This window comes from Triplophysa dalaica, chromosome 7 (assembly GCF_015846415.1).
Source record: "Triplophysa dalaica isolate WHDGS20190420 chromosome 7, ASM1584641v1, whole genome shotgun sequence".
In the NCBI taxonomy this organism is placed as follows: domain Eukaryota; kingdom Metazoa; phylum Chordata; class Actinopteri; order Cypriniformes; family Nemacheilidae; genus Triplophysa; species Triplophysa dalaica.
In genome coordinates, this window is record NC_079548.1 from 1,610,369 (window position 1) to 1,627,145 (window position 16,777).

The 16,777-nt window shown below is 39.6% G+C and overlaps 3 protein-coding genes across 4 annotated transcripts in view; all 3 read left to right on the forward strand.

The window, feature by feature from the left end:
- LOC130425913 (zinc finger protein 91-like) overlaps nucleotides 1–16,777 on the forward strand; it is a 235,520-nt gene that overhangs the window by 70,598 nt on the left and 148,145 nt on the right. Inside the window, exon 3 of the mRNA XM_056752351.1 lies at nucleotides 2,032–3,120. Within this exon, the coding sequence (XP_056608329.1) occupies nucleotides 2,032–3,120 (1,089 nt within the window). The remainder of the gene's footprint in view (nucleotides 1–2,031; nucleotides 3,121–16,777) is intronic.
- txn2 (thioredoxin 2) lies at nucleotides 7,562–10,725 on the forward strand. Its single transcript, XM_056752475.1, has 4 exons — nucleotides 7,562–7,610; nucleotides 8,447–8,706; nucleotides 9,026–9,149; nucleotides 9,662–10,725. Exons 2-4 carry the CDS (start codon nucleotides 8,447–8,449, stop codon nucleotides 9,776–9,778), a joined length of 501 nt encoding a protein of 166 aa, XP_056608453.1. The 5' UTR covers nucleotides 7,562–7,610; the 3' UTR covers nucleotides 9,779–10,725.
- Nucleotides 14,868–16,777, forward strand: part of myh9b (myosin, heavy chain 9b, non-muscle) — a 29,930-nt gene continuing 28,020 nt past the window's right edge. For both annotated transcript variants that reach the window (XM_056752333.1, XM_056752334.1), the window contains exon 1: nucleotides 14,868–15,054. The gene's annotated coding sequence lies outside the window, so the exon portion shown is untranslated. The remainder of the gene's footprint in view (nucleotides 15,055–16,777) is intronic.

Sequence of the window (16,777 nt, forward strand, 5' to 3'; positions counted from 1 at the left end):
AGAACACGAGAGATCCAGAACTGCAGAATGGAAACTGAAGAACACAGAGGTTGGTTACTGTTTCTAAATCTATATTTTTAATTTAATGAATTAAGTGGTTGTTGGTGGACCACACATGCAGAAGATGAGCACAAAAATACATCAAATAACTTTTATGGTTTTTATATGGTAAAGGTTTAATAGAATTTCATTAATCATATGGAAATATCATGACCACCTGTTCTGCTTTAAGTTTTTTAAACAGCATTTAGACCCTTTGTTCCACACTTTCATCAGTCTGTTGGTTTTTTATTGTCTTATTGAAAAAAAAACATAATGCATATGTCCTTTTACCTGTACATTGTAGCGATTTTAGCTGTATGTTAAAATAAGGATGAGTTTAGCTCACCAAATATGATTCTCCACCAGATCTTTCAAGATCACATCCATGAAATGAGTTATTTAAACATCAATTTCATTAAGGAAATAGTTTAGCTCAAAGGAAAATAAGTATAATCGTTATTAAATATACATATTTTACAGTGTCTGATTGGTAATATCAAGTATAACAATATTTGTATGCATTCGTCCAGCGAATGCATTAATGATATTATAAACTTTACGTTATCTCATGGCCATAAGTAACATTACTTTACCAAACAGGATCTAGAGCAAAGGTAGCATAGATCGAAACACAGATTAAGTGACCAAGTTTGTGAGCGTGAGCACAGAAAACCCATCACAAATGAATATATGGTTTGTTTATTAAACACTACTCTACATGCTAAACATAAATGACGATCGCATACACACAAACAAATACATGAAACACAAATGCGCTAGGGAGAGAGCGCGAGAGAGAGAGCGAGAGAGAGAGAGAGAGGGCATGTCAACGATTTCTGAACATCAATAAAATCATCTTTAACAAAGAGGCACAGACTTAACGCTGCTGTTCTATAGAAACAGAATACTTGCTAAGCTCTGTGATGGATCTACTATTATGCGCTTGGAGTGATGGAAATTTTCAGATGATTTCAAAATGCAGTGCTGCAAGAAAGTTGCGTCCCTTGTTAAAAGTCTTGGTCCTGCTGAAAGTTGCGGGCCTTGTTGAAACTTGCGGGTTTCGGCCCTCATGACCGGCCACGTGGCTCGTCGAGGTGTGCGTGGCAGCAGAGTCCATTGTTCCTTCTCAAGATAGGGAAGAATTCCCCAGAAAGGGGGAGGTGAGAGGAAAGGTCCAACGATGCGACTTGATGAAGTTTAAAACTGACTGATTCAGTTTTTAATTGTAAAGAGAAACATTTGAATATCCAAAATGGACAGGTTTGAATTGCATCAAGTTATGATTCTTTCGGATGTAGGAATACAGAACACCTGAATTAAACTTGTATATCTAACAGTTACCGACTATTTAAAATGGCATGAGCGCCAACATATAACCAGACATTTAGATACATTTATAGGAAAGGACAGTTTAATCACATAAGTTCCTATTGTCAGAGAAGTTTCTCTGGTTAGCCTCACCAATGCTATGAAGCTTAGGAGTCATAAGCAAAGGGTTATCAAGACTCTCAGTGAGATAACAAAACCTACAACCAGACCTCTGGAGCCAGGTTTTGCTAAGGTCTTTTGATGAATAATCAAGAAACCAGGACAAAAACCAGAGTGGGGAGTTTATGGTTTTTCTCTCAATGATCCAGTCCCTACAACATGGAAGTGATCTTAATCTAATTCAATAGCAAATTTTTAAACAAATGTATTCTATGGTTTTCACAAATAATTATTTAACATAGAAATTAATTATCTTAATAATCTTTTCTGCTGGAAATCCCATTACCGCAATGCGTCATCTGGCTACATCTGAGTGCATTTTTGACAATTTAGACAGAATTTAATAATGTGTGTTAAATGTAGAAAAGTTTTTAACAGATAGTTTTGTTTGTTTCAGATATGATGGAAGTGAATAAGGACAGTCAAGATGAAGCAAAAGATGCTGATGAAAGTGGAGAGAAGCTTTCAACATGTCATCTGTGTGGCAATTTTTTAAAGGAGGGCTTAAGAGACACATGAGAGTTCACACCGGAGAAAAACCCTTCACATGTCAACAGTGTGGAAAGAGCTTCTCAAATAAATGTAACCTTAAGACACACATGATAATTCACACTGGAGAAAAACCATTCACGTGTCATCTGTGCGGGACGAGTTTCAGCTTTAGACATGTCCTTAGGCAGCACATGAGGATTCACACCGGAGAGAAACCGTACCCATGTCAACAGTGTGGAAAGAGTTTTAGATGTACAAGAAGCCGTAATACACACATGAGCACTCACACCGGAGAGAAACCGTTCACATGTCTACAGTGTGGAAAGAGTTTTTCAAATACAAGTGTCCTTAAAAAACACATGAGCACTCACACCGGAGAGAAACCATTTACATGTCTAGAGTGTGGAAAGAGATTTAGCAGAATGTGTCTCCTTAAAAGACACATGACAATTCACACCGGAGTGAAACCTTTCATGTGTCAACAGTGTGGAAACTCCTTTAGGAGAATGAGTGACCTTAATACACACATGACAAATCACACCGGAGAGAAACCGTTCACATGTGAACAGTGTGGAAAGAGCTTTACAAATACAAGTATCCTTAAAAGACACATGAGTATTCACACCGAAGAGAAACCGTTCAAGTGTCAACATTGTGGAAAGAGTTTTATAGTCTCCCAAAACCTTACTACACATATGAGAATTCACACCGGAGAGAAGCCGTTCAAGTGTCAACAGTGTGGAAAGAGTTTCATAGACTCCCAAGGCCTCAAGAGACACATGAGAATTCACACTGGAGAGAAACCGTTTAAGTGTCATCTGTGTGAAAAGTGTTTTTCAAGTAACAGAAACCTTAATAGACACGTGAGAATTCACACCGGAGAGAAACCGTTCACATGTCAACAGTGTGGAAAGAGTTTTATAGACCCCCAAAGACTTAAGACACACATGAGAATTCACACTGGAGAGAAACCGTTCAAGTGTCATCTGTGTGAAAAGTGTTTTTCAACTAACAGAAACATTAATAGACACATGAGAATTCACACCGGAGAGAAACCGTTCACATGTCAACAGTGTGGAAAGAGTTTTACAGACTCAAGTAACTTTTATAAACACATGAGAATTCACACTAGAGCAGAACACTTCAATGGATCAATGCAGTAAAGGTTTGTCTACAGATACCTGTGAGGGGACACGCAAATAAAAAGTCTTGCTTGTGAAGTGTATGAGGAAAGAGTTTTTCACAACAGAGCAACAGAAACATCGCTCACAGTTAATTTTTTGTATAAATAGATATTAGTCCATTTGAAGAGAACATCAAACATCAGTTTTCTCTTACGAATTAATAGCAATGACCTTAGCACTACATTTGGTTGAAGAAGTTCAACTGATCAGGTCAGTGAATTGCACGGATTCTTTATCTGCTTTCAACAGTTTAACAAGCGGAACCTCTATAACTAGGCAAGATTTGATCTATGATTTTGATCTTTCTTTTTAAAACAAGACAAGCTGGAATTAGCATCAACTTTATTTGGATACCGGCACATTTGGGTATCAGAAAATGAAGAGGTGGCTAGTTTGGCAAAACAGGGAAAAGGAGTGCGACAATGGAAAGAAAGGTAGACATTAATATGGTATCCAGGGTAAAGTTGGTTTAAAAAGAATGAAATTTGGAAACAGCAGAAAGGATGTCTTGATATCAATCAATGATGTGTATTGGGCATTGTCTAGTTGTAGGCCTGGTCCTGCCGATGGTCCAAGATCTGCGTTGTGTAACAGTAGACATGGAACAACTGGAAATGTTGCTGATGGAGATTTTATTATGGGGCCTTTAGATGGCGCTTGATAGATTAAAGAGAGTTCAGCATTTTTCACCTCAAAGTGCAATAACACATCAAAACAAAGGATCCGTAGGACATAACGTGCAAAATTATTCGTTAAAAACATTTATCTAGACATACAAAAGAATGTCCTGCATTAAGAAAACGTTTTGTCTGTGTTTTTCACCTGCACAGATTGAAGTCATTTATTATTAAAATCACAACGTTTATTGGCGTGTGCGCACACACATCCTCAAACCACTGTACTCGGTAATAAAGGCAAACACGAGCCTCTCTTTTAATAAAAACCCTATTGACGTGTCTGCAGCAGCCATGTATTTTGACATGACTAGCTAAATATGTCACATGTTTTGCAGTGCTTCGCATTACTGCTCCCCCTGAAGAGGAGTCGCGGATCGCCACTGGTGTGAAAACTTTACAATAGAAAGTGGATTTCATTACAACAATAACACACATCTCCAGCAGTGGTGTGTGGTGGACTTGAGGAGGCAGATTTCTATTCTACCCTAACTCTTTCACCAAGTGCATTCATCAGTAAACCATTCATTTCATTTCAGTGTTTAAGTGTAAAATATTCCTCTTTTTAATTATCCCAAGTTCATTACAATATGTAGGCTACTCATGATTTTTTATTATCGCTGGTTTGGCAAATGGTACATCAACACCACCTTCATCTTCCTCTGGAACTCTTGGGATTTCCTTTATGAGCATCACATCATTAACAATACCATCAATTTAATTATCAGCAGTCCCAGAAATACTCAAAGCATTTAAGAGATCTAATCAAATAGTTGTGACTTACTTTAGCTCTGCTGCTATATTTGTTTTATTTTTAGTGCATGATTTGTCATAGTCAGGTAAGATCCATTTTCAGGATTGTCACATCCATAACGCTTCATATTCCTCATAAATGGACGCATGAAAATGAATATAAAGAAACTATTTTAGAGACATCCCTCCTCCATTCATTGGGTATTATCGTTAAGAAAAGTGCATTTTATTTTGCAGAAATCCTGCAAAGTTTGTCGTACCCAAAAAACACGTCCTTTGGACGTCCATGTTTATTTCCATCTTTTATGAAATTATGAAAGACTGTCATTTTTTGATGTTTAGACTCTATCAACAAGGGTTCATTGAAATATTAACAGATGTGGTTTAATATAATCGTAACAAATTCATTCTCTGAGCATTTTTTATGTCTCGTCCATAACTCAAAATGTCTCGTCCATATCCATAACGCTGGAATTGTACTGATGTATTATTTGATTGGTGGACGTCAAACCGTCTGACTTTCTTACTGGCTAAATGCAAGTTTGAATTTTGTCTTTAGATAAATGCCTGCACGTTTGCCGTCATCTCTGATTAAAGAAAGACAATTTAACTCGAACACTCTTCACATGTTCAAGCGTAGCTGGTGTTGTCCACAAACACACTCTGTGTCAGACTGAATCTCAGGTTCAAAGGTCACTCGTGTGTCTCAGTGGGAATGGTTGGATGTGAGGAACAGACAGCGGGAGGAACAGGACGTCTGATGGAGAGCAGGGTGATGGAGGAGGTGAATTATCAGGAAGCTTCAGAGGGACGTTCAGCAGACAGTCTCTTTGAGTTAAGGGCGGTAAGAAGTGTGGGCGTCGGTCTCTTCTTGTTGACCCCTCCCCTTTACCTAAAGGCGCTGCCCTGTTGCCACGCCCCATCGGTTTGATCTCCATCTGTCCGATCGAGCAGCTCTGGTGTGATTCTTCCTGGTCTGTTATTTCTAAACACTGTATTCTCTGACTGATGTCTGGAACTTGATCTGTGTTTGCTCTTTTATTTCTTTTTATTCTCGTCCATCTCACTTTCTGTCTCTCTCTCCTCCAAACTTCTTCATAGAAATATTCTGTGTCTTTGTGTCTCACAGGAGATGTGATGCCGCTGTGATGTCGGCGTGAACCATCAACCTTTCTGTCTTTCTCTTTCAGTCTTTTAGGACTTTTTTGTTCTTGAGGCAGAGTTTGTATGTCAGATGTTTTATTCACCGTCAGAGGCTCCTCTTGTGTTTTTCCAGTGAAAGCAGAGAATGGGTTTGTGTGATGTTGATGGTTTTTCCGTCCTCCGCTCACAGCAGAATCAGAGAGAAACCGGCGGCCGGGACGTCCCATCCAGAGATGATCAGATGGACCAGCAGCGGTGGATGTGTTTGAGGTGTCGTGTACAAACGAACGCAGGCGACGGTGGGGGGGTAAACCCGTCAGACCCACCGAACGGAAGAGAGGAGCGGGCCAGAGGGAGACTACATGATGCTTTCTGACAGCATCACTAACTCTTGTGATCCTCCAGCGGTCTGGAGTCTCTTCCATGTTGAGTCTCAGTCTGAAGCGAGAGAAATATCTTTTGTTTATTACACCGAAACAACATAATCAGATTAGTAAATGTAAACATAAATGTAAACAAAATGTTTTCAAACCCCCCAACCACGTTCAGTATTACATTACATTTACAACCACTCAGGTAGCAAAGATATTTGATGTTATAGAGAATCAGTTTACTTTTAACATGAGGCGAGAGTTAATGTCATGTCACACAACAACACAAACACTGAAAATGAGAAAAAACATCAGTAAGAACTTCAAGAGATGAGATGAAGAGAGGAAGAGATGAACGTCTGAAGACACAACATTTATCTGATGATAATCAGAATGAAACAGAAATGTGAACTTACTGACTGATGCTACATCTGTTATCAGACACACATCAGCATCTGTTGCCACGGAGTCCAGCAAAACCAGTCAGCACTCTCTCCTTCTCTGTGTGTCTGACTGACACTCGTCCGTACTAACTTTCTTTTTACTGCTCTCCCTTCATTTCAGTCTCTCTACGTGTCTCTCTCTCTCTTTCATCTCATACCCTTCACCAGTATGAAGCTCAGTTTGTCTCTTTTCATCTGTCCATCAATAATAAAAGAAGTGATTGACAGTAGGGCTGAAGCTCTGACCAGCCCTGTGATCTCAATCATTTACACACTGACAACACAGATAAGATTGCGTCATTTTTGTGTTACTGTTTCTACTTACAAAAGAATCTCGAAGTACATTTATACAGATGTTTCATTTAGTATGAAGTTTATAAAAAATAAATAAAAGCAAATTGTGTATGATGAGAGTGTCTGTATTTTAGTGAGCTAAATAAAATCATTTTCAAAGCTGTGATCAGAGCTATTTAAATGTTTTGTGAGTTTTATTAATGTTTGTGACCCCGTACAACAAAACCTTATCTGGGTACATTTTTTAAATTGAGATCCATACAGCACCTGAAAGCTGAATAAATGAGCTTTCTATTGGTGATTTGTTAGGATCGGACAATATTTGGCTGTGATTCACTTTTTTAAAACTCTGTATTCTGAGGGTGCAATCAAAATACTGAGAAAATCTTTAAAGTTGTCCAAATGAAGTCCTTAGCGAAGCATATTACTCACGAAAATAAGTTTGATATATTTACAAAATATCTTCATGGAACATGACATATAATCCTTATAATATTTGGAACCAAAGACAAACTGATCATTTTGAGCCATACAGTGTTTTGTTGGCTAATCATAATCTCTATTCTATTTGTACATGTTTATCAAACACTACATTGTTCCAGATCTGTGCAGTAGCTCGCTGCAGTTCCTCTCCGCGCCGCACTGCGCCGCTGTTACGTACAAACGTCTCCTCGCGATCGGAAGCGCGTCAGTGGTCCGTGTGACCAGACGACTTCACATCTCACGGTAAGACTTTATATTATTTATTTCATTAATTATTCGCGTAAGAACGCAGATAAAGCAGAATTCTTCACACGAGGTGCATCACATATGCGTTTAGTAACTGACATGACGTATTGAAGCACAGACGTGACGTGACGCACATTGAAAGTCACACGGAGGTTAAAATCACATTCTTACACATAACAGCAGTTCACTTTGGAGTTTTTTTCACTGCTGTAACTGTGATATTTGTTGTGAAACGTATTGTCTTACTATAGTAACCATAGCGTAACGCTGATATTCGTGGTTTAAAGCAACTTGAATACCAACAACATTATTACACTTTTACTGTAATTAAAACATGCTTCATTTTCAAAAGCGGTTAACCGCCATAAACACGCAACTAAACACAGTTGTGTGATTTTACTGTTAATATCTATTTCTCTTTATTTTGATGTGTAAAGCATTATAAATTGTAACATACTAATGTTTAAATTACAAATACTGTCTTTATTTTCAAGGTACAGTGAAAACTGTTGAGTGTTTGTGTTTCCATGAAGTGTGACAGACTGTTGGAAATAAATATGAAAAAGAGATAAACCCTCAAATTAAAGCAATGACTGATGATAGCAATGTTTTTTTCTTTCAGATTAATTTATTATGATGTTTATTTATTTATTTTTCAGCTATTACAAAATATCTTTATTACAAAAATTACACTTGTGTCATTATTGATGATGTCGTCATGTCCTTGTCAACCTATGTGATCATCAGAACATGAGGAGTAAAACTCAAATGCTGAACTGCAGGAGAGTGAGCGGAGAGCTTCTTTACTCACTATTGTCTCTCTGTGGTCTCAGATGGCGTCCAGGCTTCTCATGCGGAGAGTTTGTTCTGTGTCAGTGAGAGATTTCTGCCGTCGACCCGTCACTGTCTCGTCCTCTTCATCATACTCTTCCTCTCTGACATCATCTCCTGCCGTACAGGCGTTCCTGACGCGCTCTCTCCCGCGTCCTCTCCTTCACACCAGAAGTGTTTCCTTTAATGTTCAGGACCAGGAGGACTTCACCGACCGAGTCGTCAACAGCGAGCTGCCGGTGCTCGTGGACTTTCACGCACAGTACGTACACTACATCACATGGATTGGATTTATTAGACAAAGAAGTAAAATACAATCATTTTTCAAGGATAAAAACAGAAAGTTTAAATACAATTTATTTCCATTGTGGTCCTTGATGTAACATCATAACACACTGACTGAATGCTTTTGAAATCCACTTCTTCACTCACACTGTTGAATCATTAATTCTGGTTTTTGACTTTGCAATTGTAAATGGTATGTAATCTGAAGGAATAATTGCCACTACAACATAATGTCAATATTTAATAAAGGTTGATGACAGGGGTCTGTGTATGAGTCGTTGTGTGTTTGTTGTTAGGTGGTGTGGTCCCTGTAAGATTCTCGGCCCACGGTTGGAGAAGGCCATCGCCAAACAGAAGGGTCGAGTGACCATGGCCAAAGTTGACATTGATGAACACACAGACCTCGCCATTGAATACGGGGTATGACACACTTCACATCTGCTCAAAACACTTTAATGCACATCGGTCAGAGAGTGTAGGAACTAGAGTAAGGAAGTGTGTGATACACAGACAAACATTTTTCCTTTAGGGCTGGAGAGCATTGAAGAAAAAAGGATAACTTATGAAATAATACCATTTGTTAATGCTGCAATTTTGAAAAAATAATAATAAAAAATTACATTTGTCTCTCTGTTATCTGCATCCCCCTAAAACCTCACTTTTTTTGCTTAAACTAAATTCAATATCTTCTTGCAGCCCTAGTTCAAATGATTCATAATCTCACCAGAGTACAGATATTTGAGTTGATTTGAAAAATGTGTTGGGTTCTTCTATTTGTCTCATTTAAGTTTTGATTTGCTTTGTTCATTTTACCTTTCAACATCATCCCAGAAGTCCCTCTCGCCCTGTTTGGTCTTCAGCTGAATACAGCACACTTTTCTGAATTCTGTGTGATTTGACACAAATGTTTTAATAATCCGTATATGTTGCAGGTGTCGGCCGTACCCACCGTCATAGCCATGCGAGGTGGTGATGTCATCGACCAATTTGTGGGCATCAAAGATGAAGACCAGCTGGATTCTTTTGTTGAGAAACTGATTGGACAGTGAAGCTGTCAGTCACTGCCCCACTCTTGATCCCGCCCACCTGCCATTTATGACACACACACAGCTGGAACGTCTTTGTTTCATCAGTTCTTCAGCTTTTATTGTGTTGTTATTAACTGTGTGTGTGTGCGCGTGTGGTGTTTGACTTCAGTTTGTAATCTGACTCTCCGTTAGAGGGTTTGGGGCAAGTGCACAGAGTTTACCGCCGTATGTTGAAGTAAAGTGAACTTTGACATCCTGTAGCTGCTTTTCTTTTCTTTGGAGGCATTTAAAGGGGTAGTTTGGACAAAATATTTCATCATTTATTCATTCTCACATCATGTCAAGATGAGTTTCTTTCCTCTGCTGAAGACAAAAGAAGATATTTTGAAGAACATTGAAAACCAAACTGCCTCATTGACTTCTACTGTATGAACACAAAACCTCAAAATATCTTCTTTTGTATTCCACTGAAGAAAGACTTGCAATCGTGTTTATACACATGGTATAGAAAATAAATGATGAGAGAATTTTGATTTTTTGTAAAAATCTTTCATCTGATATCGGAATAATGGTGTTCTTCATCTGTCCACGCGAGGGCGCTCTTCCCTCACTACTACACAGCTGTGTGAATCTCATGAAAAAAGACAAAATTATATTTTGCTGAAAGAAAAAGAAGCCTGTTATTAGAAGCATTAGACGTTTTTTGTATAACTGTTATAAAATAAACAATATATATGTGTCATAGTAGAATTTCAATAGGCTTCATTTTCTCACAGAAAGTTTAATGTCTTGATTTTGGGATTGGACTCTGTTCTTTTACACCCTATTAATGTGAACATGTTTTTCTTTTCTTTCCAATGTGACCGTGACTCTCCAGCAGGTTGCATGAAGACGGTAATGGATTTAGATTTGACCCCGTATAATCTGTAAAATGACCAATCATCAATAAAAATATCAATAATGTTGAACGGACAGACTGTTGAATGATGTTTAGTCATGTTGAGATTATCCTTTTTATATTTCTCTGGACTGAATCTGCTGGTTTTACAGGAGAGGTGGATTCAGTTTTATCTGCGCCCGAGGCTGTTTTGAGGTTAAAGAATTGTGTACTGAATGAATTCTCTGCCCTGGACATCATGCAGGCACGAGAAACATGTGCGTCTAACAGGTTTACAACATAAAAGCCCTTTATGTGATTTACAATGATGTGTTGCAAAAGTTGCTTTTATCTAGTCTCTTATTATCTGTTTAGAACAATACTTTTGATGTTCCTCATAACTCAAACTGTACAAAGCATTACATTTCCTTGTAGAGAATAATATAAAGTGTATACTGACTCAATAGATGTACATTTTTGTTTACAGTTATTTGTCTCACAGTTTATTATTTACTTTCTGTGTCATATATGTTTTATTTGATAAAATCTCACCGTCGAGTTCTGGCATATGCACCTTTCAAAGCATTTCTCTTGTCATTTCTGTCTGTTCAACATGAGTGGTTTAGTATGTTGTGTGTCACGCCCTGACCTTTCACCTTTCAACTCTTATGACAATACACCCACATCTCTGGAACATAATCCCACAAACCCACACACGCTTGTTAATCAGCGTGACATGTTTGTTTCTTCTTAATTCCGTCTCATCTTCAGACGTTTCTCAAACATCTGTGCTTAAAGTATCCCGTGGTGACTATTGTTTATCAGCTGCATGATGTCATCCAGCAGAACTCCCCGACCCACCAATCACGGCCTGCTATTACTCCACCACTATGACGTCATCGCGCTCCAGCCACAAGCACTTCCTGTCAGAGAAGACCGGAGCAATCAGAAGAGTCAAAGATCTCAAAATGAACTCAAACTTCTCTCCTGAAAGGCCAAACAATAGATTTTGAACTTTATATGTTAAATATGAAAAAAAGAATACATTTTATGTATAAAACATGTCAATCTTATAGTAAAACTGTATAATCTTATTGCATGTCATCAAACGACTCGACTGAGCAATAGACGTGCTTTGGATACTGTTGTTTTTTTGCCACAGGAAATGAGATCTACGTCACACGATCTTTGTCATTATTAGGTCAGCTCAGGGCTCGTGGTACCGCGGTAAACACGGTACAGAAAGGTGTTTTCTTGCGTTGCTCCTCAAATGTGACAAAAGAGGGACCAAAACGAAACTCTACACCTCTTTCGCCCAATAACATTAGACCACGCCTCCTTTCTCTCTCTGTGACCATATAAGGCAAAAAGAGTGCGCGAGTGAGACAGAATTCCTCTGCTCTTGTTCTCTCGTCACTTTCTTCTGGTTCTTGTGTTATGATTTTCTCTTCTGCTCTCAGACTCGATCTGTTGTTCAGAGTGATTTTAACATCTGATGTGGTTCATGCACGACATAATCGCCTCCAGAAGTGGACGATATAGCTCTTTAATAAAACTGATGACTAAAACTGTTTTTTTACGTGTGTCACGCTGTGCTACAGAGCCCAGATGTTAACAATGAGGCTGTGTGTGTGTGTGTTTATTTTGCTGTACATTTTTGGACAAAACTGCTCCCCAGAGGAGCGTTTAACTCTGCACAACACAACGTGTCCTTTTAGCTCCGGGGTTTGAGATTCTTTCATTATTTATTCACCTCAATGTCACGTCAATTCTGTGTGAGTTTCTTTCTTCGTCCGAACACAAAAGAAGACATTTAAAGAATGTTGATGATCATTGTGTGTGAAGACAAAGCCACCGAGACATTTCTCAAAATATCTTCTTTTGTGTTCCACTGTAGAAAGACTGGCACACAGGTGAGGGGGGTGCACGATGACAGAGTTTAGATGTTGTTTAGGTGAACTGTCCCTTTAAGATCCCGCTCAGAGGTGTTGACAGTAAACATGTGGTATTATTTGATACTTGAACGCGTTACGCCCACAAACACACATCAGTCTCTTCTTCTGCTGTGGAGTTGACGTGACTGCTATGCGGGGGCATATTTCTTTGTGTGAGGGAGGCAAGATTTCACAAGACAACAGGAGGAAGTTTTCCAGAAAACCTCATCTTATCGCTCTTCCTGCGTGTTTGGAGGAAGGCGAGAGGGGTCGCAGCGACGTATGGCCCTTGTGTCGTTGCTCGTCCTTCTTGTTTTGTTCATGCTGTTTTTCATTATTTAGAGTTTGTTGTTTGTCAGTGTTGAGTGAAGCTTCGAGCCATGTAAGGACAAATACCCAAACACAGAAAACACAGGGAACGTGTCATGCCAGAGGATCATGGGAAAGCTACAGTTGCGTAAACACTTCTGACGCAGAGTTCAGCGATCGCGCGCGCTTGTGCGAAAACTTAATTATAAAACTAGAACCGTAAATAAATGAGAACAGACAGATGCATGAGCATGCATGTCGAGTCAGGTGAGGTGGCATCAAACGACTGTTCAGAGAGAGACATTTTTGTGTGCGCTTTTGTGCCACACTATGAAAACACACCCAGCCGGCGCGACACACCCAGACCGGGCGGCGCACAACCGCGGGAAACTACGGGAGGTTGAGGAGGTCAGGAGTGACCTTATTTGGTAATCTCTCTCTCTCTCTGCATCTGGGATCACTCAGTTAAAGACCTTTGACTCTTTATTTGAAATTCCTCGTGTTGCCCAATCAGCAGAGAGACACGCGATGTGAGCGTCAGCGCGGGACGTATTGATTTTTCCGACACATCAAGTGCAAGTGAAAGATGGATTCCGCAAACAAACGCAGAACATTCCCCTCACGCGGATAAAATGCTCCCAGCAGCCCTTTCCCTGCAAATCACTCAACATTCTTCAAATAATTGAGCGAAGTGTGCAGCCTGGAAACAATCCTGATGCATGTGTGTGTGTGTGTGTGTTTACACGTGTGTGACTTCCTAAAGTTTATCATAAAGCGATTGACTAAACAAGGGGTCCGATGTGTGTGTCGCTGCATATTTAAACAAAATAAGATAGTTTGAAGAATGTCGATAATCAAACAACATCGCCCCCCCATTGACTTTCACTGATCACAAAACCACTCAGACATTTCTCAAAATATCTTGTTGTGTTGCACTGAAAAAAAGATTGACATACAGATTTAAAATACGTGAGGGCAATAAAGGATGACAGAGTTGAAAATGAAATGACCCTTTAAAACAGAACAAACAATGTGTTATAATTTCCTGCACTGGTTTAATCTCTCTCTCTCTCTCTCTCTCTCTCTCTCAAGATTCAAAGAAGCTTTATCCACAATTCAAAGAAGCCTTATTGGCATGACTAAACACATTTTTCATTGCCAAAGCACAGGAAAAGTAAATATAAACATTCTGCACAAATGCAGATTACAATAAAAGTATATAAGTATCTATCTATCTATATATATATCAATTAAAAGGAAGAAGAGCTCTCTCTCTCTCTTTTATCAGACACAGATCAGTAGCAGATGTCATCCAGCGTTTGTTTGCTGAGAGCCATTGCAGCGTGATGTGCATGTGTTCAATGTTTAACTGGATCTCTCACATCATTAATGTTCTGGATGTCTCTGACATGCACAATATTCACAATCCTGTAATGTCACTTCAGCATCTCTGTAGTTCTGATGTCACTGCGATGTCACGACATAATTCACTCAAGACGCTGAGATCCACAAAAGCGCAACAATCATCACCTTACCAACTTACTCAATCTAATTTGTTCAAGTATATTAAATACATAGGTGGATAGATGGACAGATGATGAATGGATAGGTCACTCATTATCCAATAAAAGAATGTCTTTGTGCAGCAACATCCCGATTCTTCACATTCCTTGTCCGTGTGTGTGTGTAAACACGGTCCGGCGACTTATATGGTCACAGAAGTTGCTAGTCTCGCGCATACCTCAGACATTAAACACACATACGGGCCCCTGTGGCCCAACTATTTCAAGTTAACCCCTCTGACGCCAACCTACCGCTCCAACACGCCCACATTCTCGCTTGTGATTGGACGAAGCTCTGAAAAAACAGATAGAGCGGGATGCTAGTGGCGGAAAATCGCCAAAGAGGGCGGAACTATCAACACAGGCCCCGCCCACCGGGACCGCACCCCGAACCATTACAGCGGGACGGAGTTCAAGTCAGCGAGTGGAAGAGGGAGGAGAGAGAGAGAGAGAGAGAGAGAGAGAGGAAAAAAGCGAAAAGTGAGAAAGAAGCGAACTTGTGTGCAGTTGCTGTGGACCAATAAGTGAAGTTTGGAGCGCAGCGACACGGATCCACATTAAGTCTCTGGAGTTTCTTTCACACCGAACCCCGAGCGTCTGCACCTGGATCAGCAGGTAAACACCGCCGCTCGGTACCGGTTCTGTCGCGTAGATTAGTCGGACAACGCGGAGAGAAGCAGGAAGCGCGCGGCTGGGTGGGACCTCACTGACGCGACCTGATTTCGCTGCACTTTCACCCGTCGCACAGCACGCAGATCTTCGCGTTTGATCACTTCACCGTGCGAACCGTGAGCGAAAACTTTCTGACGCGTCAGGAGCGCACGCTGAAACGCGTCAGATCGGCGGTTGGAAACGAGCGGAGAGTTTCAGGAAGTGCTCGAGCGCACTAACACCGGCTCGGCCTGAAGGGACTGATCGCACGCGGGTACGCAGAAATATTTGAGATTGTGTAAAACCTCTTGTTTTTGCAGAATAATATATGTTATAATTTGTGAATGATGTCACTCTGTGCGGTCTTTCGGGGAGTGACGTTTTGCGGCCCTCATTACGTCATCGCCCGGTCAGACCTGGTAGGAGTGCGCGCTGGAAGTTCCGCAACTAATATAATACATCAAAGAGATACACCGTATCTTTATATAAGTATAAAATACACACAGTGGACGTAAACAGACTGACTTTGACGTTGAGTTTGTGTAAGTTTATGAGGTATGATCACATAACGTATTTAAGTAAGTTACGCAAATGTGCGCTGCTCTCGCGCCGATCAAAGGTCGCTCTGCATGCTTCCGTAGACAGCTGTGTGCGCAATCATAACTGCATTCGTTTCTTTCAAGCTTTTAAGAACATTATTTGTAATAAAATGATATTTAAGTGTGCATGTGTGTGTGTGTGTGTGTGTGGGTGTATGAGGTACTGTAAAGTTATATGAGGACTGTATTTATGGTTATAAGGGGGTCATAATGTACCCTATCGTTATATGAGTTTGATAAGTATATATATATATATATATATATATATATATATTAGCTTTATAATAGCAGCACATAGCTATGAGTAACATTATATGTTGTTAGAGCTGCAGAAACCTATATCATAATTTTAAACTCACTTTTGGTCATCTTCTGCTGCAGGTTATATATTATACTTCATAAAAATGTGCATCTGTCACTGGACGAGTGTTTGGTACATCTATCCATAAACAATGATTTCCTGGTGTATTTATGAGTAATGTAAAATTATCAATATGCTATCGTGTCTACTAGTTTGTGAAAGTATATCTTCATAGCATGCAAAGCAAATGCTTTCACTTTTCTAAAAGTGGACTTTGTCTTTATACACCAACTCATGGGGACCCGTGTGTCTTTGGGTACCAACATTGAGGTCCCCACGGACACAAAAGCTTATAAATTGTACAGAATAATAATTTTTGAAAATCTAAAAATGCTAAAAGTTTTCTAAGATCTTCAGTTTGTACAGTATACAACTAATTTCGCCTATGGACTGTCCCCACGGAGATAATGTGTGTGACCTGGTTTTCATTAAAGGAGTGTGTCTAGGACGTTCTGACCTGTTAACAGCACATCCTGATCTTAATCTGTATTTTGTTCTGTCGTGGGTGTATTCGTAATACTCGCACACATTCTTGAATTGTGTGTATATATACTTAACTGTGATAAAAATGTGCACGTTGTCCCCAATTTCCCACAATGCATTGTGCTAGGCGACATAAAAAATATATATTGTTCATCTGGCCTTGTATGAGTTAAAGACAATCTAAAACTTTTGTTATGAGATTATCTTTGTATGTTCATGAATTAAATATGCAATGTTATGAGTT